This window comes from Rattus norvegicus, chromosome 17 (assembly GCF_036323735.1).
Source record: "Rattus norvegicus strain BN/NHsdMcwi chromosome 17, GRCr8, whole genome shotgun sequence".
In the NCBI taxonomy this organism is placed as follows: Eukaryota; Metazoa; Chordata; class Mammalia; order Rodentia; family Muridae; genus Rattus; species Rattus norvegicus.
The window spans coordinates 18,256,577-18,283,318 of NC_086035.1; the positions used below are offsets into that span (position 1 = coordinate 18,256,577).

At 46.3% G+C, this 26,742-nt stretch overlaps 1 protein-coding gene and 1 long non-coding RNA gene across 6 annotated transcripts in view; one reads left to right on the forward strand and one right to left on the reverse strand.

The window, feature by feature from the left end:
* Positions 1–4,181, forward strand: part of LOC120097854 (uncharacterized) — a 19,029-nt gene extending 14,848 nt beyond the window's left edge. For both annotated transcript variants that reach the window (XR_010059108.1, XR_010059107.1), the window contains one exon: positions 2,557–4,181. This is a non-coding gene — a long non-coding RNA (uncharacterized LOC120097854). The remainder of the gene's footprint in view (positions 1–2,556) is intronic.
* Cap2 (cyclase associated actin cytoskeleton regulatory protein 2) overlaps positions 3,886–26,742 on the reverse strand; it is a 149,220-nt gene continuing 126,363 nt past the window's right edge. For 3 of the 4 annotated variants that reach the window (XM_006253754.4, XM_006253753.5, XM_039095302.2), the window contains exons 9-14: positions 19,845–20,034; positions 18,172–18,344; positions 16,271–16,394; positions 16,093–16,175; positions 9,496–9,636; positions 3,886–5,308 (exon numbers count right to left, since the gene is read on the reverse strand). In XM_006253754.4, the coding sequence (XP_006253816.1) occupies positions 5,225–5,308; positions 9,496–9,636; positions 16,093–16,175; positions 16,271–16,394; positions 18,172–18,344; positions 19,845–20,034 (795 nt within the window). In that variant the 3' untranslated portion in view covers positions 3,886–5,224. 4 annotated transcript variants of the gene reach the window in all.

The window sequence follows — 26,742 nt, forward strand, 5'->3', positions numbered from 1 at the left end:
GAGCTTCCTAATCAACTCTACACAACTGTTATATTCATAGACAGACTTCCCTGGCAGGCTTATTGACTTTCTAGAAAAACTAGTCAATTCATAAGGTTATCATTAAAAATATTTTTTTTTAAAGATACGGTTTCTGTTTATTTGCCAGAACGAATTATTGATCTCAGGGAATTACCATCTGACTTTATTTATAATTCATCCTTCCATCTGTCCATCCATCCATCCATCCATCCATCCATCCATCCATCCATCCATCCATAGATAAGGTCTCACATGCCCAGGCTGGCTGCAAACTTGCTAAGTAGCCAAGGATAGCTTTGAACTTTTGATCCTCCTGACCTTTGCTCCTAAGCTCAGCTATCTTATTTGTTTAATATAGTTTGATCCCAGGGCTTCACGTCCAGGATTCGAACACTCCACCAAAATCAGCATCAGCTGATTTTTTTTAAAGATTTTTTTTCTTTGATGTTGGCAAATGGGATCTAAAAACTGGCATTATGCTTTAATAAGGGATGCGTCTTTCGTTTGGTTCTTTGTGTCAAAACAAGACGTCACTTTTAAAATGATTACCAATGGTCCAAAACAATGTCTTTTGTTTGACTGTTGTTTTGAGACTTGGCCTTCCATAGCCCTGGATGACCTCTGAACTTACTTTGGAGATGACCATGACCTTGAAAGACTGATTCTCCTGCTTCCACCTTCCAAGTGCTGGGATTCCAGACATGTGTCACTATACCCTGCTTCTGAAACACAGTGTATTAAAAGAAAGCAAGCAGACTTAGACCCCAAACATCTAAAGTTGCAGCTTTAGGCAAAAACTTATTTTTGACTATGAAACCAGACTTTGTGCCTGAGCGAAACCTGAACACAAACTGTTTTTGGCCAACATTACCCTTTGTTCATTGTATATTCCGCGCCAAGTTACTAAACAAACAGAGGAACAAAAGCCATGTGGGGCAATCGGGGTGAACATTGGTGGGGTGATTCGAGCTGGTTTCCCGTCTACATGCAGAGCAGACAGCAGCTGCTTGACACGCAGAAATATTGGAATGTGCTCAATAGGGCTAACATAAACCAGTCTGTCTCCATTGCAGGGATAAAAGCCCTCAAAGTGACTGTCAAAACCACCTCTGTACCCGCAGTGGTACAGACAGTACCAACGTTTTAAAATCAGTTCTTTGTAATGAGCATGTTTAATGAAGTTCAGGGGCTTTTTTTTTTTTTTTTTTGGAATATTTAAGCTCATGAAACAATTCCTAGGGCGTTGGAGTCAGACAGGACGCCAGATCTGCTTATCTATTGGCTGACATTTTCAGTTCTATGCCACAAAGACATCCTGAAAACACATGTCTAAAGCTGAACCCTAAGCCAGCCATGATGGCTCATGCCCATAACCTCAGCGCCCCCAAGTCTGTGGTGGGAGATTTGCCGTGATTTCAAGGCCAGCCTGGGCTACCTAGCAATTTACAGTTCAGCCTGGGCTACCAAGACCATCTCAAACATTGTACTGAAAAAGAATGAACTATGGTTTCCTCCATTTTCACTTCCTGTCCATGCGTCCTACCACAGGAAACGGTAACTATAGATCTCTGATGGGAAGTACTAGAGAGAGGCCTGTTGTGGCTTCAGTGCTCAATGCCCTGACAGATTCATATGTTTGAACACTTGGGTCTGTGGCAGGAGATGTTGCTTTTGAAGTTTATGGAATCTTTTTAGGAGATGGAGCCTTGCTAGGGGGATGTGGGTCTCTGGTCTTAAGATTTGACATCTAGGTTCCACTTCCTGTCTCCCTATTTGCAATGTTGCCCAGCTACTGTTTGGGGTTGGTCTGGTATTGCTAATGTATTCAAAAGCTAAATTCTGTACCCCAAGACTTGGCTGCCCCAAGACCAGCGAATTTCCTCACCAGCCCTTGTTATGTAAACCTTGCTCCCTACCTTAAAATTATTGGGTAAATAAAACTGGTGACAGCCAATTACTGGGGAGGTAGGCAGGGCTTGGATGACTGCAGGTAGGGACCACAAGAAGAAAGGGAGAGAGAGAAGTATCTTGGAGGAGGAAGAAAGAAAGTAAGAAAGTAAAGAAAGAAAGAAAGAAAGAAAGAAAGAAAGAGAGAGAGAGAGAGAAAAGGGAGGTCTCCACTAGATATGATGAACCAGGAGCACATGCCTGGGTGAAATGGATCCTGAGGTCAGGTTGGTGGAGCAGAAATAACTGGGGAAGACTCAAGTAGCAAGTATTTGGGGAGCATAGGTGGGGAAGTAGACAGTTTAGTGTAAAGAAAGATAGATTGTGGGTAATTCCCCCAGTAATTGTGCAATGCTACATAAATAAATCATAGTCTGAGTCTCACTCATTTGAAAGTAAGACGGGGTCGGTATAATTAAATTTATTTTACAAGCTACCTCTTGTTCGTACTACCATGCCTTCCCCACTAAGATGGACTGCATCCCTTAAAACCGTAAGCCGAAATGAATCCGTCCTTTTTTGACATCGCTCTTATCAGGTATTTAAACAGAGCAACAAGTGACTAAGACAGGGCCTTGAACTTGGCAGGTAGCTGAGGAAAACTGGATGAAGTGTGGCAAATGTTTGTGACTTCAGCCACACCGAGAAGTTGGGAAGAGCAGATGAAAATAATCTACGGACATCGATAATCAGGAACTGAGAAGATGGGTTCAGATGCAGGTAGGTTTGAGCGTCATCCGTGCAGGCAATGGACCGAAGGGAGACAAATGAACACGGAGGAACTAAAGAGGTAGAGATGGGGTGGGCAGAGGATGCAGAGAAACTTGTCACACACACAGGCGTTCAACCAGGAAAAGGCAGTGTCTAGAACTTCACTGATGATGGGGAAGGAACCACTGATGCGATGCTGGTTAGGTACGTCAGGGAAATGCTAGACTAAGGGAACCACAGTAGTTACAGCATGCTGCTGCAGCCTTCACCTGACCTGCTGTTGCTTCTCTCTGTACATGGGGCTGACGTCCCTGGATCCCAGATTCTGCCTTTTGAAATGGGCAAGGCAGAGAGAGTTGCAGTTCCTAAGAAGCTGATGTAAACACTTCCAGTGAGTGAAGGGATAAACACACTACACGGTATGCATTCCCTATCATTTCCGCAGGCGCACGAAAGGGAAGACTCTCAGAAGGGACTGAGGTGGGTTATGGTCAGTATTACCCAGGAGAGGACTTACAGCCAAGACTGCCTCTGCCATTTCATTCTCAGCCTAAGATACCGAGGAGACCCGGGAGCCCTTGGCACTTGACTTTCTGCCACTTTCTTTCCTCCTTGTTTTATTTTTTAATTAAAAGACCACCCTGGTTGCATAAGACCTCTATAACGCAAATATGTAATATATAACCTGGTGGTGATTTTCATTTTGACCTTTGGTACGTGTGTGACCGAGTGTGTGGGGGCACCACATGCATGCGGGTGCCCCTGAGGATGTCAGAGCCCTTGGGACTGGAGTTAGAGTTATGGAATTGAACGTGGGTCCTCCGTAAGAACAGACGAGCTCTTCACTGCTGAGCCTTGAGGTTTAAAATTTTTAAAAATCTTACTTGTGTGTGCGTGTTGACACGTACATTCATGACGTGCATGTAGAGGTCAGAGGTCGTCTTGTGTAGGTCAATTCTCCCCTTCCACCACCTGATTCCTGGACGTCAAACTCAGGTTGTCAGGCTCAGTGTCAAGCATCTCCAGCTGCTGAGCCATTTCTTCTGACTCCATAATTATTTTTTTTTTTCCTAGATAGTGTCTCACTTTGTACCTCTGGCTGACCGCAAACAAATCAATAAACAAGCAAAAAGAAAAAAAAAAACAGAACAAAACAAATGCAAACAAACACCAGCCTCCACCAAAAAAATCAAACGAGAATTTATCTCAGTATTTAAACAATTAGTTTTTACTTAGTGTAACTTTACTGTTCAAAAATCATACTTACTGGGGTTGGGGATTTAGCTCAGTGGTAGAGCGCTTGCCTAGGAAGCGCAAGGCCCTGGGTTCGGTCCCCAGCTCCGAAAAAAAGAACCAAAAAAAAAAAAATTATACTTACTAAAGCCACAACCTAGTCCAGAAGGACAGAACTTTTATAGCAAAACTTTGATACACAATTATCAGAGATGCAAATACTAAATGGATACAGAAGCTATTCAGAGACTGACAATGACTTCCAGCAAGGCATTCATAGGCACAGTCTAGATGCTCCCATCGGTTCCGAAAGCTCAGCGCTAGGCTTCGCTCCACACGGCCCCAAAGCTTCAGAGTTCTCGGCCGTGTGCAGAGAAGAGACATGGAGAGCATTGTTGCTCACCTGGGAGAGAGTGTGCTGTCAAGGCTAGGAAACCCAACCAGAGCCAAGCAACTGATTCGAGAAGCAACAGTCTGGCTGTGGCTCTCGGGCTTTTGCCTTTGAGGCTGGTTAGCACTGGGGAGCCTGGCCATTGGAAGAGGGACTCATGTCTGATAAGCATTAGAGACCTGCATGGGGTTGTCCAACAGTCGAGCTATTCTTGGAACAGAACCATAAGGTGTTACAGAGCAAAAAATGAGGACTGAGTCTCCACCCTACCCTACCCCTCTCTGCCACCACCCTTTGTCTTAGGGAAAGGCAGACAAGTAAGAATTTTCAAAGTGACTCAGCGGAAGGATGTTTAAGATGAGGAGTTAAGATTTCCTTCATTTTTCAGTAACTATAAACTTAGAATTCTGTTTCCTCTTTGTGTAGACGTGTGTGTAAAAACATGGATTGAAGTGTACATTCACACTGACAGGATGTCCTCGGTGATGAAGGTGAACACGTGAAAATTAAAAAATAGTCTTATTCTTCAGGGCACAAGACTATTTCATCATGCTAAAGTTGTCTGAAAGGTAAAAACAGACATAGACTCTCTAAGGCTTCATTTTTTTTTTCCAACTAGCAATTAAACCAAAAGGACAAAATGGGTGTCACGGTGTGTGATCCGATGGGAACAGAATCCTTTTCTCTCTCTCTCTGCTGTGTTCACTAGTTATCATGTGGAAGTAAAAATCACACACAAAGCACGATCAAATGGTAAATATTTCAAAACGCCCATAAAAGCCTGCCAGAAAAGAAACTGTTTTCCACGGCACAGAACTGCAGGACGCTGACATGGACGCCGGGGCTATGGTGAAATCTAGCTCCTATTAGCTGTTTGCTTCTGCCAGCTGGAGGGACTCGGGGAAGGATATCTCTTGGAGGTCAGGCCATGATTTCTGCAGGTTCGGTGATGAGCTTGGATCCGTCCCATATCGTCTTGAACTGCTCAGGAATGGGAAATTCTCTCTGGAAGAAGTTGAGAAGGAGGGTCATTTACGTGGTTACGCTTCTTCTGCAGGTTGAAGGATGACAGGTGTCACGTGATGGGTGAAAGAAATTGCATCAGATCCCTATCTGCTTCATAGAGAGGGCGGGGTCACGGGCAGACTGGCATGGTCTGTGACTTCATGCTGGCAACACCCTTATCATTAGTGTTTATGAAGAGCTATGCTTGCTCTTTGAGACAGACCTCAAATACCCAGGCTAGCTTTGAACTCACTTTATCCTTGACTGAAGCCGATCTCAAATCCCTGATCCTTCTGCCTCTACCTTCTGAGTTTTGGGATTACAGGTATATACTGAGGTTTAATGTAGAACCCAGGGCCTCATTTGTGGTAGGCAAATGCTGTGTCTGAGTTACTCCCAGAGAGCCTCATGTTCGGTACTCGTATCCAGACATGAACAAAGTCAGGCGACATCCGAAGGCCTCCTGAGCTCAGGGCTGCTGGGAGCAGAGGTCTGAGAGGCTCAGCAGCAGGCCTGGAATGACAGTGCAGGGAGCAGAGCAGCAACACACAAACTGGGGGAGTCTCTCTCAGCCACTGGCCTCCATCAAACCCGAACAGGCACTGAATCAGCTATGATCTTACTAACAGGCAGATTCTGAGTCGGCAAGACTGGGGAAGAGAATGAGAAGCTCTGGTCTTCAAATTCTCAGGGGAAATCAGTGTGTGAATGGGGTCCAGACTTGTCTACTCTTTGGGATATTGTAGAAATGTCCTTAGGGCATGAGAACATGTGCACATGCATAAGTGTGAAAATACACACACACACACACCCCACCATATACCACACACATACTATATACCACACACATACTACACACACCACACATATATACACACACACCATATACTATACACATACTATATACCACACACACTACACACACACACACACACACACACATATACTACACACATACTATATACCACACACATACTACACACACCACACATATATATACACACACACACCATATACCATACACATACTATATACCACACACTACACACACAAACACCCCCCCACATATACCATATACCATACATACTATATACCACACACTACACACACACACACACACTGTACAACATACCACACACATACCACACATACACACCTATACACACCATACCTACATACACCATACTCACACACCATATACAACGCACACAACACACCACACACACACACTACATATACCACACATACCACACACACACACACCATATACAATACACACAACACACCACACACACATACACTACATATACCACACATACCACACACACACACACACACACACACACACACACACACACACCATATACCACACATACACATACACACTACAGGCACACACACACAAACCCCCCCTCCCCATACCACACACCACACACAACCACCCACACACCATACCACATACAACACACACACATGCATATAAGCACACATGAACTCAAGCCCCTTGCCTCTGGCTTCTGGAGCCTCACTGGATTTCCTGTACAACCCTGAGAAATGATTTGTTTACTTATTTTACTGTAATAAGGAAATTCTAGAATGAAATCTTCAATAGACAAGCCAAATTACTTTGGATACAGGGTCTTGTGCTATGAAGCCCAGGCTGGCCTTGAACTCATGATCCTCCTACTCCAACCTCCTAGGTACTAAGACTCTGTCTGTCACGGTCTTCTGCCTACAACAGGACTATTCTTGAGTAATCCAATGCACCTGTGTGCCTGCTATCACTTCTGATATTCTTCTCTGAGTGTAATTACAGCTTTGTGTTTGTTCTCCATTGGAAAGTTCAGACCTGGAGTAGGGGATGGAACCCAGGCCCTACTGTGTGCTAGAGACATACATCTCTGAGCCCCATGGCCAGCCATGAAGATGGCCTCTTTGGCAGTATGGTGCTGTAGCATCAAAGAGACTGATACATCCATGCCTCTCCTCTGGGAGGTTGGTTTCCATCAGGATGAAGATGCCCACTGTCCATTCCCACATCCTGACACCCAAGTCTGTGTCTGCACCTCCTCCTGGAAAGTGTGTGAAGAGGACCAACAACTTGAGGGAGCAAAGCCACTGACCCAAAGAGGCAAGGATACAGTTTAGTACAAAAGCTCAGGCTTTGATTAGCTTTCATTCTCTAAGTCAGTGGTTCTCAACCTTCCTAGTGCTGGCTGAGACCCTTTAATACAGTTCCTCATCGTGTGGTAACCCTGACCATAAAGTTACTTCCGTTGCTACTTCATAACTGTAATTTTGTCATGAATTGTAATGGAAATATCCGACATGCAGGATATCTGATACGTGACCCTTGTGATGGTTTGCATATGCTAGGCTCAGGGAGTGGCACTATTAGGAGATGTGGCTTTGTGGGAGTGGGTGTGTCACTGTGGGCGTGGGCTTTAAGACCCTCATCCTGGCTGCCTGGAAATCCGTCTTCCACTAGCAGCCTTCAGATGAAGAGAGAGAGAGAAGTCTAGCTGTGCCTGTACCATGCCTGCCTAGATGCTGCCATGCTTCCACACTGATGAGCGTGGACTAAACCTCTGACTCTGTAAGCCAGCCCCAATTAAATGCTGTCCTTTATGGTGTCTGTTCACCACAGTAAAACCCTAACTAAGACAACCCCCCCACAAGGATCATGACCCACAGGTTAAGAACCACCGCTTCTAAGCCAATGGGTTTCAATCTGGGCTGTGTAATGGAATCCATTTGGACGTCTTTTTTTTTTTTTTTTTTTTTGGTTCTTTTTTTTCCGGAGCTGGGGACCGAACCCAGGGCCTTGCGCTTCCTAGGTAAGCGCTCTACCACTGAGCTAAATCCCCAGCCCCCCATTTGGACGTCTTAAACAATTACGGATGCCTGGTAGCACGCTCAGAGACTAGCTTAATGAGTTTGAGGTGCTCATGCAAATGAGCTTATCTCAGCTGATCCAATTCCCATACCGCTGGGCGTTCTGCTTAGACAGTTACAAAGACCAGGCATGGCCCAACATATGGCTGACCTTACTCTGCTGCCCGGCTGTATTGCCTGAGAACCCAAGAGGGAATGCTTGTTTCAAGTACGGTTGGCATCTCCACTATGACTCACTGTCTGCACAGTATTGTGCTTTAAACTTAGATGAGGAATTCTAGGCTGCAGTGTGTGGTACGTGAGGGTAGAGCCAAAGGAAGTCCTGAGGTAAATGGATAATCTCTGCTTACGGAAGTCAACCTGTCTGCTGACTGCAGCCTGTGGACAGCTGGTAAGCCGCCCTCCAAGCCGATGTGGCCCTTCTCTTGAAAGCAACTTGCTGACTCTCTTGTTTGCTGCCTTCTCCTGTCCTGCCTGCCCAGTTAAACTTCGAATTCTCTACGTGTTCGTTTCCACGTAGTAAGGATGGGCAGATCTGCTGTACTTCAGAATCTAAGAGAGGAGATTAACTCAACCTTACTCAACGTTGACATGGGTGGACGTCTAATGGGGTCCTTCTAGAAACTGCTTCGCTGGGGAGAGGACGTAAAGAAATGAAGTTCTGGCTGAATGACTTGGGCTAGTATTTCTAAATGGAGAGTTCAGTGGGCCGATGGTTGGAGGACTTACTTGGGAGCCTGCTAAGAATCAAGATTCTGGGGCTGGGGAGATGGCTCGGTGGGTAAGGTGCTTGTCTGTCTAAGCAGGAGGGCCTGAGTTTGAATCCCCTAAAACCCAAACATAAACCATGCCTGCAGTCTCGACCCTTCTAGGATAAGATGGAGGGAGGAAAGAATAACCCCCAGACGCTTAGAGAGTGGTGAACAAGAAACCCTGTCTCAAAAAGATTGGAGGAAGGCAAGGACTACCTGAGGTTTTCCTCTGACCCCCACATGTGTCATGACATGAATGTATACTGCACATACAAAGAACCCGGATTCTGGGCCCCATTTTGAGGCTCTTGAACCCAACCTTAGGTTTTTCTAGAGTTTTGAGCCCTTTCTGTTGAGCTTCCTAGTAGACCCTTATGTTAAGAGGAGCATTAGAATATTTTTTGGCTTCCTCACTCACCTGCCTGTTCTGCTGTCTTCAACGGAAGCTCATGAGATGGTAGTGATGAGCCCCCTCTCCAAGAACACTAACATGAACATGCCACAAAAGCCTTTCTGGGCAGGGTTTTGGAAGGTACTTACATAATCGTCACCCTGAGGGACCAGGACATTCATCTCGGACGACTTGGCGCTCACGATCTCACAGTCTAGCGCATCTTTACTGAGGTACAGGTGGCATCCTTCTGTCTTATTAATGGAGATTGTTGGCACTCTCCCCATTACCTAAGGGAAAAAATGGGACCAAAGCAAAGAAATAAAAATGACCATGTGCCCAAGCAGGTACTCTCCAGAGTTCCTCCTGAGTTTATGATTAGGACTCATGGGGGCAGTATGTACTCTCTGCTCTCTGTCTGTCTGTCTGTCTGTCTGTCTGTCTGTCTGTCTGTCTGTCTCTTGTCTCCCTCTCTCTCCCTCTCCTGTCTCTGTCTATATGTGTGTGTCTGTTTCTGTTTGTCTCTGTATGTCTCTCTCCCGCTCTGTGTGTGTGTGTTTGTATGTATGTGACCATGTCCGTGTCCGTGTCCATGTCCGTGTGTGTGTGTGTGTGTCCGTGTGTGTGTGTAAGTGTCATCTGAGGACAGAGTGAAATGACTATACATGGGAGAATCCCAAACAGGCAGCGTTTCTCTTTCTTGAGGTGAAATTAAGGGATTAATTTGGAGGCAGCAGCTAAAATGTTCAGAAAAGCCCCACAACCCGCTAGCGAATCCGAAACGCCTATCTGATTCCGTGATAAGAGAAACAGGACTCATTTGCTTAAAATTTAAGTTTTGACAGTTATCTCTGAGACTGGGGCTAAAACAAATATCCATACAGACGGCAAACAATAAGATTAATTTCAAATAGAAGCCAGGTAGACTGTTCCCAAACTTCAGAATAAGTAAGAAATACTCCAATTCTTCTCATGTAAGTCACTGGCCGGATAAGAGTCTGAGGGCTAAAGGTGAAGTTCAACTGAGATAGGGGTCCAGGCATCTCAAAATGCACTCATTTCAGGAGCTCAAACTGAGGACATTCACCCAGATAATCGGGACCCTCGAGCAAGAGGAGGCAGTGCTTTGTAAGGTTCACAAGTATCTGAGTCCAGTAAAAAATTCAGATGAGTTTTAAGTTTCTCTTCTAACAATCCATTTTCAAACCTTCCCACAATGCCCACAGGGATATACCATTCTCCCAAAGACTTCATTACAACTCTAGAAGTTTCCTTCTTGTAATGGTAATTGAAGCAATAAAGACATCTCTCCTTTCAACCAGAAGAAAAGGCTGGTTTGCAAACCAAAGGAACACATTCTGTCTGTGGCCCAGGTGCCCTGAAGAATTCCTTGTGGGGCGTCTAGCCAGTCATCTGGCTTCTCCTCCTCTTGCTCCACAGAAACTGGATACTGAGTTGGAATTGAAGCCCAAATCAAGAGAACGGTCCAGCTGGGTCATTCAAGGTCAGGCAAGTACAGGCAAGGCTCTGCTTGAGATAATATAGTATATATGCAGGTCTGTCTGTCTGTCTGTCTCTCTCTCTCTGTCTGTCTCTCTCTGTCTGTCTCTCTCTGTCTCTATGTGTATGTGTGTGAGAGAGACAGAGAGATAGAGAGAATGAGACTGTATCTCTGTGTCTCTGTGTGCATGCATGTATGTGTGTGTGTCTGTTTTAAAAATGTGCCTAATCATGTTTTCCTGACTTCTAGATTTCTTTATGATACGAGGATGAAAGCATCTGTGTGCCAGCCTGAAGCCCACGGATATCTCCGGCCAAGCTAAGGAAAGTAGGAGCTACCAGTGACTCCTGGAGAGTTGGCTTATGAATATTATTACTCAGTAATAATTAAAAAAAAATTTTCCCTGACGGTGGTTGTCTCTTTCCCAATCTGTATGTTTTCCTAGAACATTTTTGCAAAAAAAAAGATTGCCAGGCCAAATTATATGAACTTTAGCTTTTTTTTTCCTCCCTTTTCTTTAAATAACATTAGTGTTGCAAAATCTGAAATTATACGAACCACCCATTTTTAAGTGTACAACTGGATGCTATTCATAAATGTACAGAGTTGTGCAATTGGGACTACAAGCCAGTTTTAGAATCGTTCCACCATTCTAAAAATATCCCTAATGGCCACTTACAGTTGATCCCCATCTCAGCCCCAGGCAGGTAAGTGATTTCTGCTTCAGTTGTGCCCAGGCCCTTTTCAGACAATTTACTAGGCACTTTAACTAGGTAATGACACTCTCTTGGTTTGAGCATCCAGAAATTCACTAAGTGTCCTATCAGCTGTTTCTCTTGTCTCGGAGACAATTGCTCCTTCCATCTCCTACCACAGACAACCAATGGTTCACCCTTCCCAAAGTAACTGTTCAAAGTGCACAGTTCATATCCTTAAAAATGTAACAAGCTATTTCCGGCATGGAAACATGCAAAGAGTAATAGATACATATACGCTCTACAACAACTTTATCAGTGCTACATTCTCCCACATTCCCTTTTGGTGTGTTTGAATGTTTCCCTCCCTCCCTCCCTCCCTCCCTCCCTCCCTCCCTCCCAACAGGGTGTCATGTAGCCTAGGTTGGCCTTGGACTCACTTTGGGACCAAAGATGGCTTTGAATTGCTGTTCCTTCTCTTGTCTCTACCTCCTAAGTGCTTTCGTCAGGGGTGTTACACCGGGCTTTACTGTGTGTGTTAGGTTGGTTTTGAGATTGGGTTAGCCTGGATGGAGCTTGCTCTACAGATCAAACCGGCCTCTAACGGCATGGAGTCCTCCCAAGTACTGGGGTCACAGGTGTGCAGCACACACTCAACTACTGTCGCCCCCCAACCCCCGACTCCCAAGAACTAAAATCTCCCACGATCACGGACGTCCCCTGGATACTGTCGTCGTCTACTCCACTTTCCCTCTCTTCCCCCTACTTCTCTCCTCCCTGTATGTAACTACTCTCCTGGCTTTTTGTTGTTATTTAAAAAAACAATTGTTTCTTTTTTGTTTGTTTGCTTATGATCTGTCTATTGGGTGAAGTGCCCAGGAGAACACCCTGACTCCACATAAGTGGGTTTCATGTGTAAATTGGTATGCATGCACGCTCTATGTTTTTTAATAAATGGATCTCTCCTATAGCACCATCCTGTAACTTAACCTTTCGGCTCAATGCCCTTTTAAAAAAATGTACCCGTTTTTTAAAAAATCTACCTATTTTTTTTTTTTTTTTATGCTGGTAACAGTAGCTTGTTCATTTTAACTGTTGAGTAGCACTCGGAGAGCTGTTTGCCCATTTGCCAGTAGGTGGACACGTAAGTACTTTTGTTCTCTGTTGCTGCTATCACACCACTCCAATACACGCTTTCCGCGTTTCCTTCGCCTGTGGCTAGAGCTTTACCCTGCGCACAGAAACACATAACGATTCACCCACAGGTTACGGATGTGGCATTCGCTCTTGGTGCCAGTTTGTCCTGCAGTGAGGGTACCAAGTTCATGCTGTCACTTGGAGGTGGCAGGGAGCCCGGTGCTCCACTTCCAGGAAGGCTCGTCCGTCAGTCATTTGAGCACGCACTCAGTCTGTCCTGCCCTTACTGCTCCTTTACCCGTGAGATTCCGCCAAAGCGGCTCCTTACAGAACGAGGAGCATTCTGAATGCAAAAGAGATGAGCGTGAACAGGAATCTGCGACTGCGGTATCCATTCACACCCCTCCTTCTGTCACGCCAGCATATCTTCGTGTGTGTGTCTGCCAACCAGTTCACTCTTTACGTCTCTGAATTGTTAATGCGCTCTGCTGGCTTTGCCATTAGAGCGCTAGTCTCACTTTCTGGTCTTCGTTACCATCGTTCCCGTTCTGGATGCAAAGCCTTTTCATTATCTGCATTGCAAATATCTTTCCTTCATCCATATCTGGCCCTTCAGCTCTGCATATCGTATCCTCTGTTGAATATATATTATGAAAATTGTGATGTGTGTGTGCACATCCTCGCACGCACAGTCCTGGGGATTGCGCCTAGGACCTCACCCAGGCTATGCAAACATTTCACCGCTGAACTTAATCCCCAACCTAGAAATTACGGGGTTACCTTTAACGGGGTTAGATCAACCACTTGTTTTCTTTATGGTTTGTGGTTTTGAATCATGTGAACCACGAAACCATGAAGGGTTTTTTTTTTCCTCCGTCATTCTAAATGTTTGAAGGTATTTAATCTGGAACCTTTTAAGTATGGCATGAAGTGGAGATTTAGTGGTTGTTTTATTTTTGATTTTTTTTTCCTTTAAAAATCGTTTTATGAGTATGGGTGTTTTGCCTGCATGTGTGTCTGTGTGCCATGTGTATGCACTACCTGTGCTGGCCACAAGAGGGCGTCAGATCCCGAGACCAGTTAGAGATGGTGGGGAGATAACCTGAACGTTGGGAACCACACCTAGGTCCTCTGCGAGAGTAGCCAATGCACTTAACTGGTGAGCCATCTCTCCAGCCCCTCCGTGTCGTCTTCCCACATACATAACCAACTGTTCTAAAATCCGCTTCAGTGTCTACACCCATCTACATCATGGCTTGCTAGTCTGCTTTGGTTTTTTTTTGGGGGGGGGGGGGAAGAGGGATTCTTTTTTAAGTATCTCGAACCATGTGCCACGCCACCTCAGGATGACCCAATTCACTTCCTTCATCTGCTTTCAAAGTTTCTCATCTAGTCTTTCAAAGGTTTTATTTCATTTTTGAGTTCTGCGTATCATGTGTGTTTGAGCATAGATTTGTACCAGTGTGAGCGCAGGTCACTTGGAGTTCACAAGAGCGCTCCAGGGGCTCGGGAGCTGGAGTCGAGGGCAGTTGTGGGCAGCTTAGTTTGCTGCCTAGGATGATCCTCTGCAAGAGCAGTGTTGCCTGTAACCACCGAGGCCCCCTTCCGATTTTACTGGTTTTGGTCTCTTAGTTTCCAAATGAATTTCAAGCTTCGTTGTTGTTGCTATTGATTTTCTTCTTCTTCTTTAATTAAAAAAAAAAAAATGCCGAAATCTTTGAGCTTCGCTGGACTTACAGACTGAAGAGGTGGAAACGATACTGGGGTCATTTTTTTTTTTTTGCTCATTTGACTCACAACTCTGCGTTCTTTATGAATCCCTTTTGCTTGCTTTGTTGATTTAGTACTCGGTCCCCTTTGGTTCTGGTGCTATGCTGGGTCTTACTTCATGTTCCATTTCCTGATGCATATTTGTGGTGTTGAGAGATGACTTTTTCCTTTGGTAGTATACCACCTACTCACCTGCCTTGCTGTATAGTTTATTGCTTGTCTCTTCGCCTTTACATAAAACTGTCACATAAAGACATTTTTATCTGTTCTTTTCCCATTTTATTTCCCTCGGTTATTTTTGTCTTATTGAAGGGATTAGGACCTCTAATGCATTACAGAATAGAAATAAGGACGGGGAGAAAACTCTTGCTTTGGTGTCCATAGCAACTCTTTGAAGTGAAACCTGCCGTTTGCTTTAGGATTTCAAGAGAGATTCTTAATCCGATTACAGCGTAGCCTCCCCTTTCCTGGGATCCTCAGATGTGTATGTGTAGAGCCGGCATTCCTAGCCAGGATTCAGGATGCCCAATCAGGGCTGTTTCCACACAGTGGGCATAAACAAAGCCAACGTCTTAAAAATGACAAGGTAAATACACAAACGTAATATATACAATTAAGTGAGTTCTAATTAAATGTGTGAATGGAGAGAAACCCGGGAAGGGGGAAGATTTACATAACTGCAATCTAATTTTGTCAGTCATCACCAGGAAACACCAGATGCAAAGGGTAATTAACACTATGCAAATAGCAGAACCAAGGAGAGGAGCTGGACCTGGCCCAATGTCAGAAGTCCTTTGGATTTCTGTATGTCGTAAAAGCCTATTTAACAAAATCAAAATTAATGAAGGTGTACTGATTTTTCTCTTGTTTCTGAAAATTCAATCCTCAATCTACTTACTCCCTGTCTCTCTTTCTCTCTTTTTTTTCCTTCTGGTTATCTCATTGATTCTGTATGTACCATCCTCCTCCTTCCTCAGGGCCATTCTTTATGGATGGAATTCTTTTTAGTCTGGGGAACATTACTTTCCTACTCTCCTACTCTCAATATTCTTTACTCATAGTAGCTGACTCGTCTCCTCGTGTGCTCAACAACATTTACTGGGTGCCTATAGTTAGTGTTCAGGTGCTACACAGGTCTTCAGAGCTACAAATACTATGAAGCTGGCTTTGCTTGCTTGCTTTGCTTTCCTTTCCCTCCCTCCCTTCCTTCCTTCCTTTCTTTCTTTCTTTCTTTCCTTTCTTTCTTTCTTTCTTTCTTTCTTTCTTTCTTTCTTTCTTTCTTTCTTTCTTTCTTTCTTTCTTCCTGTGTTGGACAGAACCCAGAGCCTTATGAGTGCCTGCACTGGGCCACTGAGCTGTGTCCCCAGCTTGGTAGCTCTCCTTGAGATCAAGAAGCTAAGACAGTGTTTGTGGTACAAAATGGGAGGGGGAAAAAAAAAAACCAAAACCGACTAATGGTGACTGAGAATAAAGACAGGGATTCCCCAGAGGGGCAGCGATGAAGCTGTGTTTAGAAAGATAAGGAATTCGATGTTCCTGGGGTGGACATAAGGGACGTGAGTCCTTTCCTTTGTCCCTGCAGGAAGATGAGTGGTTTACACAGAGCCCTGGCCAGGGCAGCATGGGTTGTAGACGTTGCTCACCTGGATCTGAATGTCCTTGGAGTTGATCACTTCCACGATGCCCACCACATGGTCGAACACCAGGCCAAACTTCTTGCAGTTATCTAAAAGAGAAAAAGACGACGTTCGGGTAAATGCCTGCGGCAGGTTTCTGCAACGTAGCTCCACGCTATAAACACACAGGCTTCATTTTGCCTACCGACGGTGATGGAGTTTACTTTTCCCTTTATCTGAAGAGTGGATTTGTCACATTTGAAAATGTACGCCACTTGTTTTAGCTCAGTCTCTGAGATGACAAGGTCATTCCTGTCCTCTTGGTATTCCTAAAGGTAGAACAGACATGGACATTAAACATGAACAGAAAGATGGGCTGGACCCACCAACTGCTGACCTTGCTATAAGGCTTCAACAGAACTGTCGCCTTTCAGCATGCTGTCTTCTGGAACATTCTCCTTATGGAGAAACCTCCAGGTCTTAGCTGTCGATTGCAATCATGGGAGTGAGTGAACTCCTGCTCAGAAGTGGGGATCAGTTAGTGTAACAGCCCTGCTAGAGGGCAGGGCTGGAGCAGGGGTGTGGTTGCTATGCTGACTTGGTTGCTAGGCAGACTTGGATGCTGGCAGTCCATTAGATGCTGCATCAGACCCCGCTGTGGTTGGTCATCAGGAGATGGGGCTGCTGGGATCTGAACAGTAGTTCAAACTCCATTGTCTTTTTCAGGCCTCGGTGACTTTCCAAGGACTTTGTTCCTTAATCTTTAGGATGCTCTCTGACTCCGGCTGTCATCCATATTCAAAGCCTCCCTGACACGCTTATATAACTAACCCTGAGAACGGTGGGTGGCAGTGGTGGCTTCAGGTTATGAACAAAACTATCAGCCCATCACCACAAGGCACAGAGTTCCAGGAGTACCGGTTGATGGCTTCTTCCCCACCAACTTAAAAGTTTGGAAATAGGTAGTCAAGTTCACAGAAAGGAAGCACACTGGCACTGGCTGGGGGCTGGAGGGCTAGAGGGAAAGGAAGCATTGTCTAACAGATTGAGTTCTGCAAGATAAAGTGTATTTGCAGCGAATGCTAGGGATAGAAACACAAGCTGTAAACATACTGAGCATCACAGGGATGTGCACTCAAAGATGCTTTGTTGAAATCTGGTCTTTTGCTATGTATTATAACGCTAAATACTGCCCCTTGCCCCCAAGGCCTGGTTGTCCCAGGGATGAGAGAATCCACTCGTAGAACCAAGTGATTCTGTGTAACCTTGCTCCCCAAGTTATCTCTAATTGGTGAATAAAATTGCCTACAGCCTATAGCTGGGCAGGAGATAGGCAGGGCCTTTAGTTCCAGGGCTTGGGGTCTGAGGCAGGAGACCACAACGGGGAGAAAGAAGAAGGTGGAGAGAGGAGAAGCCACCATGGGTAGCTGAGTTATGAAAACACAGCCACGAGGGCTGGCCAGCTGGAGTTGAGAGCAGCCCATGTGGAATGTAGCAAGCTAAACTCTGGGTCTATAGGTAAGCAGGTGCGACAGAAGAGAAGGTAGATATCTGACCGGCCCTCACGCTGACTGAGGCTTAGTATAAATGTAAAGGTTGTGTGTCTTTTATCTGGGAACTGGATGATCTAAGGTGGGGTAGAAACCCCAATTTGAGATTAAATATTTACTGTAACAGTGGTTACCGGTGAGTGCTATGTGCATTTTTACACAGTTAAGAAATAGTTTTAAACAAGGCAGTGGTGGCAGTGCACACCTTTAATCCCAGCACTCGGGAGTCAGAGTCAGGCACATCTCTAAGTTCGAGGACAGCCTGATGTACAGATCGAGCTCAAGGACATCTAGGGCCACCCAGGGAAACGCTGTCTCCAAATAACCAAACCAACCAAACCAAACTAAGCCAAAAGTAATTCTAGAAAGTAGAAGGAAAGAACCCATAGGAGCTACTGAAAAAAACGTATACAAGTCTGCAGAAGTACCTGGTTCCTCATTTTTGCATCTTACTACCTCACTTGGAAACTCCCGTGAGTTTCAGAAGCGGTTTGAGGTGTTTAGGGGTTGGTTTTAGCCGAGTGAATCAGAGTCAGTGTTACAGGATTTCACTCACCACTCTCCATTTCTTCCCTTCCAACTCCAACACTGGAGCATGTTTCTGAGGAGAATTCGATTTTGAAGATGTAGGGCTCGGCGTGCGGGTTTTGGTTGGAGATCGAATTTGTCCTTGGGCCCTCAAGCTGGGATTCTTGTATATTTTCTTGTCGTCCGTGACATGTCGGAGCCCTAGGAAGGCAGGACAGTTTTAATTGTCAACTTACCCTGAGTTAGGATCACCACCTGGGAAGAGAATCTCAGTAAGAAAGTGTCTCGGTCAGGTTGGTCTGTGGCCATGTCTGGGGGATTGTCTTCACTGGTATGAGAACAGCTTAAAAGACTGGGTGGAGTTTGGACTATATAAGAGTAGACAAAGCTGGGGTTGGGGATTTAGCTCAGTGGTAGAGCGTTTGCCTAGCAAGCGCAAGGCCCTGGGTTCGGTCCCCAGCTCCAAAAAGGAAAAAAAAAAAAAAAAAAAGAACCTTTAGATTTGATCAAAAGTGAATCCTTGCTGGAAGAAGGAGGTCATTGGTTGCAGTAGGTCCTGAAATCTCATAGCCTAGCCTCACTTCCTGTCCACTTCCTGTCTGCTTCCTGCTTTCCCAAGAAGTGAGGAGAGGAAGGGTCAACTCGGCTGGATTTGGAATCACTTAGGATACACAACTCTAGGCATGTTTGTGAGAGAATCTGCAGAGATTTGTCACCAAGCAGAGAAGACTCACCCGGAATAGGGCTGGGCCGTGCCATGGGCTGGGGCCTCAGCCTGAATTAAAGGGGGAGTGTGAACTGGGTGCTGGTGTTCATGCCCCTCTGCCCCTTGACCCACTATGATGGGAGCAAGCAGTCCTGTGCTGCTTCCTCTCTCAATGGACCACGCCCTCTCAGACTGTGAGCCAAGACAGATGGGTCAGTCCTTGAGTTGCTTTTGTGAGGAATTTTGTCACAGTCATGAGAAAAATAGCAGTGAGGAGCCCTGTTTTTAAAGAGACGGACGGCACCCCTATGCACCCCCAGAAAGTACTTTTCAGAACTTGAAATCAGCTTTAGAGTTAGAAGTCCCTTACTCTGCAAGCGAGTTTCAGGGGGATGAGCAGTACATGTCTGATCCAGGAATAAATGTGAAGGTTCGAGTCCTTGGCTTCCAGCTCCATGAAGACCAACCTTTACACCCTCAATCCTACTAACCGAGCAAAACCAAGATGCCGGCAGCATAGCTTTTGGCCACATGACTATATTGTCTAGCATGAGTGTGCTTTTGATCCTCATAAGTGTTAAGCATCTGCATTGAAATAATCCGCTACTTGACATAAGAAGACAAAGGTCCATGACAGACCTTCCAGGAGTCTCTGCTGTAGGACACAGGACAGGGTGGTGCCATTCGCCATCTCTATGTCATTTGATCTTGATGACTTAGTTTTGGCATTGGTGGGGAAGCCCTGCGGCTGAGGGGGCGCCGCTCATGGGTCAACTGAGAACCCAGAGTCTCTTGAGTTCTCACTGGTCTATGTTGCAGCCCAATGAAGCCTGTGTTCCTGGAGCTGGAAAGCACCCAGGCTCCCACCCCCCAGAGGCAGCTCCTTCTCCCTGTATCCTAAGGATGCTGGTGGAATGACCCTGAGACCCTGGAGAGAATCCCTATGCCTAGAGCCAAAGGGGAAGGGAGTTGACTACTGGGATTCGTTTTCTTACCTTTTGTGATGGCTTCTCCCTGATTTAGCTGGGCAAACAAAGCTGAGCGAGACGGGGAGGGCTCCTCCTTTCCGCCCTCATTCTCAAAAGGGGGAGGTGGTCCAGGAGGAGGTGGTGGTGGAGGTGGTGGAGGGAGACCGGGCCCAGAGGAGAGAATGGAAAACGCTGATGCTGTGGATGCTACAGGACCCTGTGGGAGACAGAAGATGGGAGCTTTGCTGAGACCGGAGCTCTGGCTGGGATTGTCAGGGGTTCAAGACTCTCCAACAGGGTCCTGGAGGCACAGCCAGGCATTGAGAGTCTGTTTGAAGGTCCTGGATCGGGGGTAGGGGGGTGATCTTCCTGGGGACACAGTCTGTTAGGTGGACCCTGGATGTTTAGAAATCCTATTGCAAGCAAGTTGTCAGCAAACAACCGCAGGCCCATATTCATGTCCAAGGCTCTGGATAAGAATGAAATCTGGTCTTGACTAATTGGAATCATGAGAAAAAGTTGTTCAATGGATAAGAAAAGTAACTCTTTTGGTGGACATGGCAAACTAAAACTAGACACACACACACACACATACACACACACATACACACACACACACACAGAGAGAGAGAGAGAGAGAGAGAGAGAGAGAGAGAGAGAGAGAGAGAGGGAGGGAGAGAGATTTTTTTTTCTTTTTTTCGGAGCTGGGGACCGAACCCAGGGCCTTGCGGTTGCTAGGCAAGCGCTCTACCACTGAGCCAAATCCCCAACCCCGAGAGAGACATTTTTGAGCACTTCTTAAGAGACTGAAATTCTCTGGAACTTGTTTCCCAAATTCGCATGCCTCAAACTGTCCCCCACCAAAGCAAAAGTCATTTGTGACCCACGCACGTCAGATCCAGAGGTAAGAGGGCACCTAGAACCCTGATTGTTCTATGAATGCTCTGAATATCAAGGCTGGTGGACTGGCCCACGCATACCCTCACATTCTGTTGTCACGCAGTTCCCAGCTCAGAGGCCAAACAGATTCAGATAGCGGGACCAGAGGGTCCAAGAGGGGGGGCTTCCTGTCACTGTGGCTGCTCATCTTTATGGATGTGACGTAGACGCATGGTGGAGACGCATCTCTGACTACGCCTTTTGGGATATTTCCAGCAAAACCCTGCTGAGAAAGGAGCACCAAGTCTAAGAGTTGGCAGTGCCGTTCCTGGGTTGGGGGCAGGATGGGGTTAAAAGGAGCTGAGCTCCAACCTTCATCTTTCCCCCTCTCAACCCTGTGTGACCAGCTGCTTCACAGACCTGCTGCCAAGCCTCCCCCCTTGTCACAGCTTTGAGCCAAAACAAACTCTTCCCCTGCTTAAGGTGCTTCTTGTCAGGCGTTTGGTCACAAGGATAAGAAATTAACTAACATTGCCCCTATAGATGATATTCTCACAGCATTCAAAACCGATTGGACTTAAATGTACAACAAACTTAAGATGCACATACTTTTATTTTTGATGCCCTGGTTACTGTTCAATTGCTGAGAGGAGGCACTACGGCCAGGGCACCTTATAAAAGAAAGTGTTTAATTGGGGGCTGGCTTACAGTCTGCAGAGGGTCAGTCATTTCATCATGGTGGGGAGCAGGGCATCAGGCAGGTAGGCATAGTGTTGGAGCAGTGGACGAGAGCTTAACATCCTGGTCCCCAGGCAACAGGCAGAGAGGGAGGGAGGGATTGAGACTGGAGCTGCTGTGGGCTTTTGAAACCCCAAAGCCCACCCCCAGTGACGCACCTCCTCCACAAAAGCCACACCTCCCCATCCTTCCTAACCTGTGGGAACCAAACACTTAGACATATGAGCACCATTGGGGGGGGGCATTCTCATTCAAACCACACCATTAAACATCATTTTACCTCTTGCTTTTATTTATGCAAATGTACGGGCATTTGTCTGGCATACGCAACAGGCATGTAGGTGTCTGCTAATGGACGTATCCTTGAATCTGGAGTTATAGTCAATTGTGAACTGCTTAACATGGGTGGTAGGAATCGAACCCAGTTCCTCTGGGAGAGCAGGAAGAGCTCTTAAGCACGGAGGCATCCTTCTTCTCGTTAATATTTGTAAACACTGACATAGGTATATGCCTATGCAAAGGAATTAGAAGCCAATTAAATTTTAGAGAGGCAGAGCTGGCGGGGGGGAGTGGAACCTTCCAGGCATTTCACTACTGAGAGTCTTGGGGCAGGGGGATGACTAGTTTCAGACAACCCTGCGCTTTTCATATAGAGGCAAGTTTGGACCGCATAGTGAGACCCCGTCTCAAAAATACCCTGAAACGGGAAACTAAGAGACTGGGGGGGGGGGGGGACAGAGTAGTTTGTGTGTTTTCGGTTCCCAGAACAAGAATTGAAACCTTATATAAGTGCTAACGAGCACAGCATAATCTTATTTTCACAAACAACTTGGCGTTATGAGACGTCAAAGTCAGGAAGTTTCAATCTGCAGTTGTCTTTTAAAACAGCTATTTTCAAGCACTTACATAATCTCTATTCAGCACAGACTTGCTGTGAATAGAAAAGACTCTTCTCTCATTCAGAATGTGTATCTTTTGAGCCTCGGCTGCAGCGGGCGGAAGTCTTCTCTCCTGGAGCTACAGTTTACCACTTTTTTTTTTTTTTCCTGAGGAGCAGCAGCCTGACTCCCTCAGGATTCTGGGGGCAAGCAGAAAATGGTTTCATAGTTCTCGAGACCAACCAATTTCTTTTTCTCCCCAGGATCCTAAATGATTTCTGACATGTGACTGAGGTGAAATTTGAGGGACCTGCTCAGACTCATAAAGGACACACGGCATATGCTTTGCACATCAAGTTGTATTCCAGGCCTCAGTGAGAGCCACTGAGAGCCACCGAATGCTATCCTTTCTCATAATCACTCTGTGCAGCCAGTGGAGGGGCAGTGGCCTCCCCCAACACCTGAGACACTTCGGCTTTGCGGGCATCCTGTTTTGTGAGAAAGGGAGTCGTGTCCCTGGCTTCCACATTTTAGGGACACTGGTCCCTTTGTTCTCAGAATCTAAGAACTGGGAGACGACGCAGCGATGGATAAACCATATCCTACCTTCTGGGGACTTTGACATGTTCAGTTGGTGACAACAGAGAGGGTTTACAGAGATAAATGTGGAACATACAATCTCCCAAAGCAAGGCGCCTGGAGCCTGTGAAATGCTGCCCCGGACGTGCCCTTCTGAAGTCCAGCCACATTTCTACAACGTTCGCTGGGTACCAGGCTCTGGTTTCCAAGGTTACTTTGCAATTAGCATTCAGGGGCTTTACTGAACAGTGGACTTGAAACCAAACTGATTAGGCCTTCCCTGAACTGAATCTCTTTGGGCTGCCCCCAAGCACTGGTGGGGAGGAACTAATCTTCCCTGTCCTCTTTTTTCTGTACCCTGTTACAGACCTTCTGGGACTTGGCACCTAGTGGGCAGCATCCAGCAAGACTGATCCCACCGGAATCAGTCCAATCTCCAGTGAAGGAGAGAGGAAGGCAGGCCCTGGGGTGGGGGTAGGTTGAGGAAGGACTCTCAGGCACCAAATGTTTTCGCTGATTTAGTACTTACTGACTGCTCAGTCAGAATTCAGCTCTAGATTCATTGGAACACTTGAACCACTTAGGGATCTGTTAAAATCTCCCAGTTTCACAGCCCAGGCTGTGTGGCAGAAATACTAACTGGAGAATGCAAGTAGGGTGGGCTGCATTCTCATATTCTCTCTCTCTCTCTCTCTCTCTCTCTCTCTCTCTCTCTCTCTCTCTCCTCTCTTTTTCTCTGTGTCTGTGTGAGTTTGTTTGTGTGTGTGTGTGTTTTGCCCCCCTACTTATCTTTGCATCTGCTGTATAGGGACATAGGGATAACCATGGGGACAATCGTCCTATCCCGAGGGCTGAGATGAACTTTAAATAGGACAATGTCACTTGGGCTGCACAAAAATCCCTCTGCGAGAGAAGGCGGCAGAGAACCCAGAAAGGCTGTTTGCAGTCAACAGTAAGCAGCAGCCAATGCCAGAGGCACAGTTCTAGCACATATATTGACTTTTAAAGCCTTCTTTACGGAAATTCTTTATCTAGATCCAGACTTTTATTTTTCAGAGACGGCGCCTCATGGAGCCCATGTAGGCCTGGAACTCAGAATCTAGTCAAGGATGACCTTGAACTCCTGACCCGTTGTTGTAAAAAAATATGAAAAATAATAAAAGTATGGGGTCTTTTATCCCCACTAGGTCTACACCACAGTGCTCCAAGATATCTGCTGGATATCTTGCCAGAAGCACACTTTCCAATTCAGCCACACTCCTTTACACATGAAAGAACCCACAACACAATAACCTTTGGCCCAATTGGTAAGATGTAATTGCCCACCTAAACATACAAAGCCCTGTACACATCCATCCCTTAGGAACATTAATAACCTGTAAATACACAGAGCGGAATCTTAACGTCAGCCTCCATTGTCCTGCCACGGCTTCTCTCCCTCTCCCTCCTGTCTCTTCCCCTTTCCGTCCCAGTCTCCTCCTCTTCCTTCAAGCTTTTCTCCCACCCATCCTTCCTTCTCCTCCAATGACAGGCCTCCTTCTATCCTGTACCTGTCCCTCACCTGTATTTTACAAATTCAATGGTGAGAAGGTTCTGGTGAAGTCACCCGAGTCCTGAGTGTGTGACTAGGCAGCTGTCCTTGGGGCAGCGGAATTAGCATCAAAATACAGATAACTCAGGGCAAACCACCACACTGACCTAGCTGCCTCCGCCTTCCATGATCTGGGATTGCAGATCCAGCTACATCGACAAAAACAAATTACGGTTGTTTATTTCTGCATGTGTCTATGCCTGCCACATCGCGTGTGCAGAGGTCAGAGGACAGCTTAGGGAAGAACTTTCCTTCTTTCCCAGGGATGGAGCCCAGGTGACCCGGCTTGGCATGGATCTGAGCCATCTCACCTGATCTGGGTCAGGTTTGCTTAAAGCCACCAGTGTACACGAAATTGGTGGGTGGGGAGGAAAACGGTGAATCTGGAGGGAGTTAGGAAGAGGAGTTGGGGTGGGGGTGGGGAATACATATGATCAAAGTACTTTGAGAGCGTGTATGGAATTCTCAAAGAATTAATACAGATTTTATATTAAGTAAAGTCACTGGTCAAATGACGGGCCAGATGGATTACCTCTTTAAATAGCATTTCCCCTGGATTTGCACTTAGAATACACGTGACCCAAGTGCTGGGAGGAACATAACGCCCTTGACTTTTTCTTTTTTTCTTTTTGAGACATGGTCTTGCTAATGTAGCTCAGGCTGGCCCCATGGGTCTACTCCTATCTCAGTCCATCCCTGAAGGATCATTAGTGCATATCATGATGCCTGGCTTGGTTTGGTTTTAATCTCTGCTGCTCCTCACTGGCCTCTCACGCTTAAACGAATGTCTGGAACAGCCTTCACCGGGTGGGGAGAAGAAAACTTTTCACTTTGGTACCGGCACCCGTGGCATCCGCTGAGTTCTTCCTGACTTTGGCAAACATTGGTACTCTGTTGTAGAATCGGGCCTCTTGCTTGGTCACTTCTGTACTCACCACAGAAATGACTCACTTGTACCCAGATCATGGTTCCCGATGGAGTGCTCAAGTTGTCCGGGGGTGGGGGTGGGAGTGGGGGTATCTCAGTGTCCTAGGGACTAGAGATGGGAAGTCAGAGGTCATCCGCAAGGTGCCTTTGAAAGGTGAATGTAACAGGAGACGTAGCTGATACGCTGGGGTGTCTGTACTGAATGGGAACTCTCACCAGGGCCTCGGGTGCCCATTGACAACTCAGGAACTGAGGCTGTAGGCACTGTGGGGGAGAAGAGATCAAAGGACAGGGCACTCACTGGAGCAGGGCGGAATTTTGCATTCTTAGGGTTTTGAGTGGGGTCCGTGCAGAGACATGGGGGGGGTTTGCCAAGGGGCAGGTTTGTTGGGAGGTATCTCAAGGGGGTAAGTCCTGCCGTGGGAACCTGGGGGGTTGGCCTGGAAGAGGGCTCCCTTCTCTGCTGGGTGCTGCTGAGGTCTTGGGAGACTGCCGGATGGGCATTCGGACTTCCCTCATTCTGTGGGTGGAGCTGTGGGATTGTATCCGTGGAGCATCAGGATGTTTAGAGGTATGATCAACTTGCAAATGTGGGGTCTCCCTCAAATGTTCTTCCTTCCTCCCTTGCTTCCTCTGCAGCCCCCTCTCCCATGGGCCTGTGAGGGTACAGATGCAGGCTTGGCTTTGTGCTTCGTGAGCCTTGTTTAGGCCAAAGAGCAACTTCGAGGAGTCAGGTTCTGTCCTTCCATGGAGTGGGTCACGGAGGTCAAACTCAGGTCATCTGGGTGGGTGGCAGGGGCCTTCACACTCACTGAGCTGGACCGCCAATCCCACCCATTTTTTATGGCTTTTAAAAAACAATAAAACAACACAAAATAAAACCAAACCATGGGCCCTGGGACTGAAGCTCAGATCTACCAATCAAATTACTGCCCTGGCACAAAGAAAGCTTTTCTTAATAAATTCTTTTATAATATGTGTGACTTGAACAATTACTTTCATTTTATAGCGGGGGTGGGGGGGGCGTAGAATCCAGACACCTTAGGGGCTCAGAACCCAGGGAGGAGAGGTCATGTGACTGGGATGAGGTCACCTAGCCCAGAAAGCAGAAGGTAGCAGTCTCAGTGTAGGAGCTCCAAGGGAGGCAGATTTAACCTTACCAAAGCAGCAGTGCCAAACCTTACCAGTCAGGCAAACACTCAAGCCTTTCTGAGGCTGTGGAGATGACTCTCTGGAGTATCTTACAGTCTTCAGGCTGGGCACAGTTAAAGAAGAGTGTCTATAAAAGTCATGTAACAATGGCTTGCCACTTAAAAAATTAAAAAGAGAAACA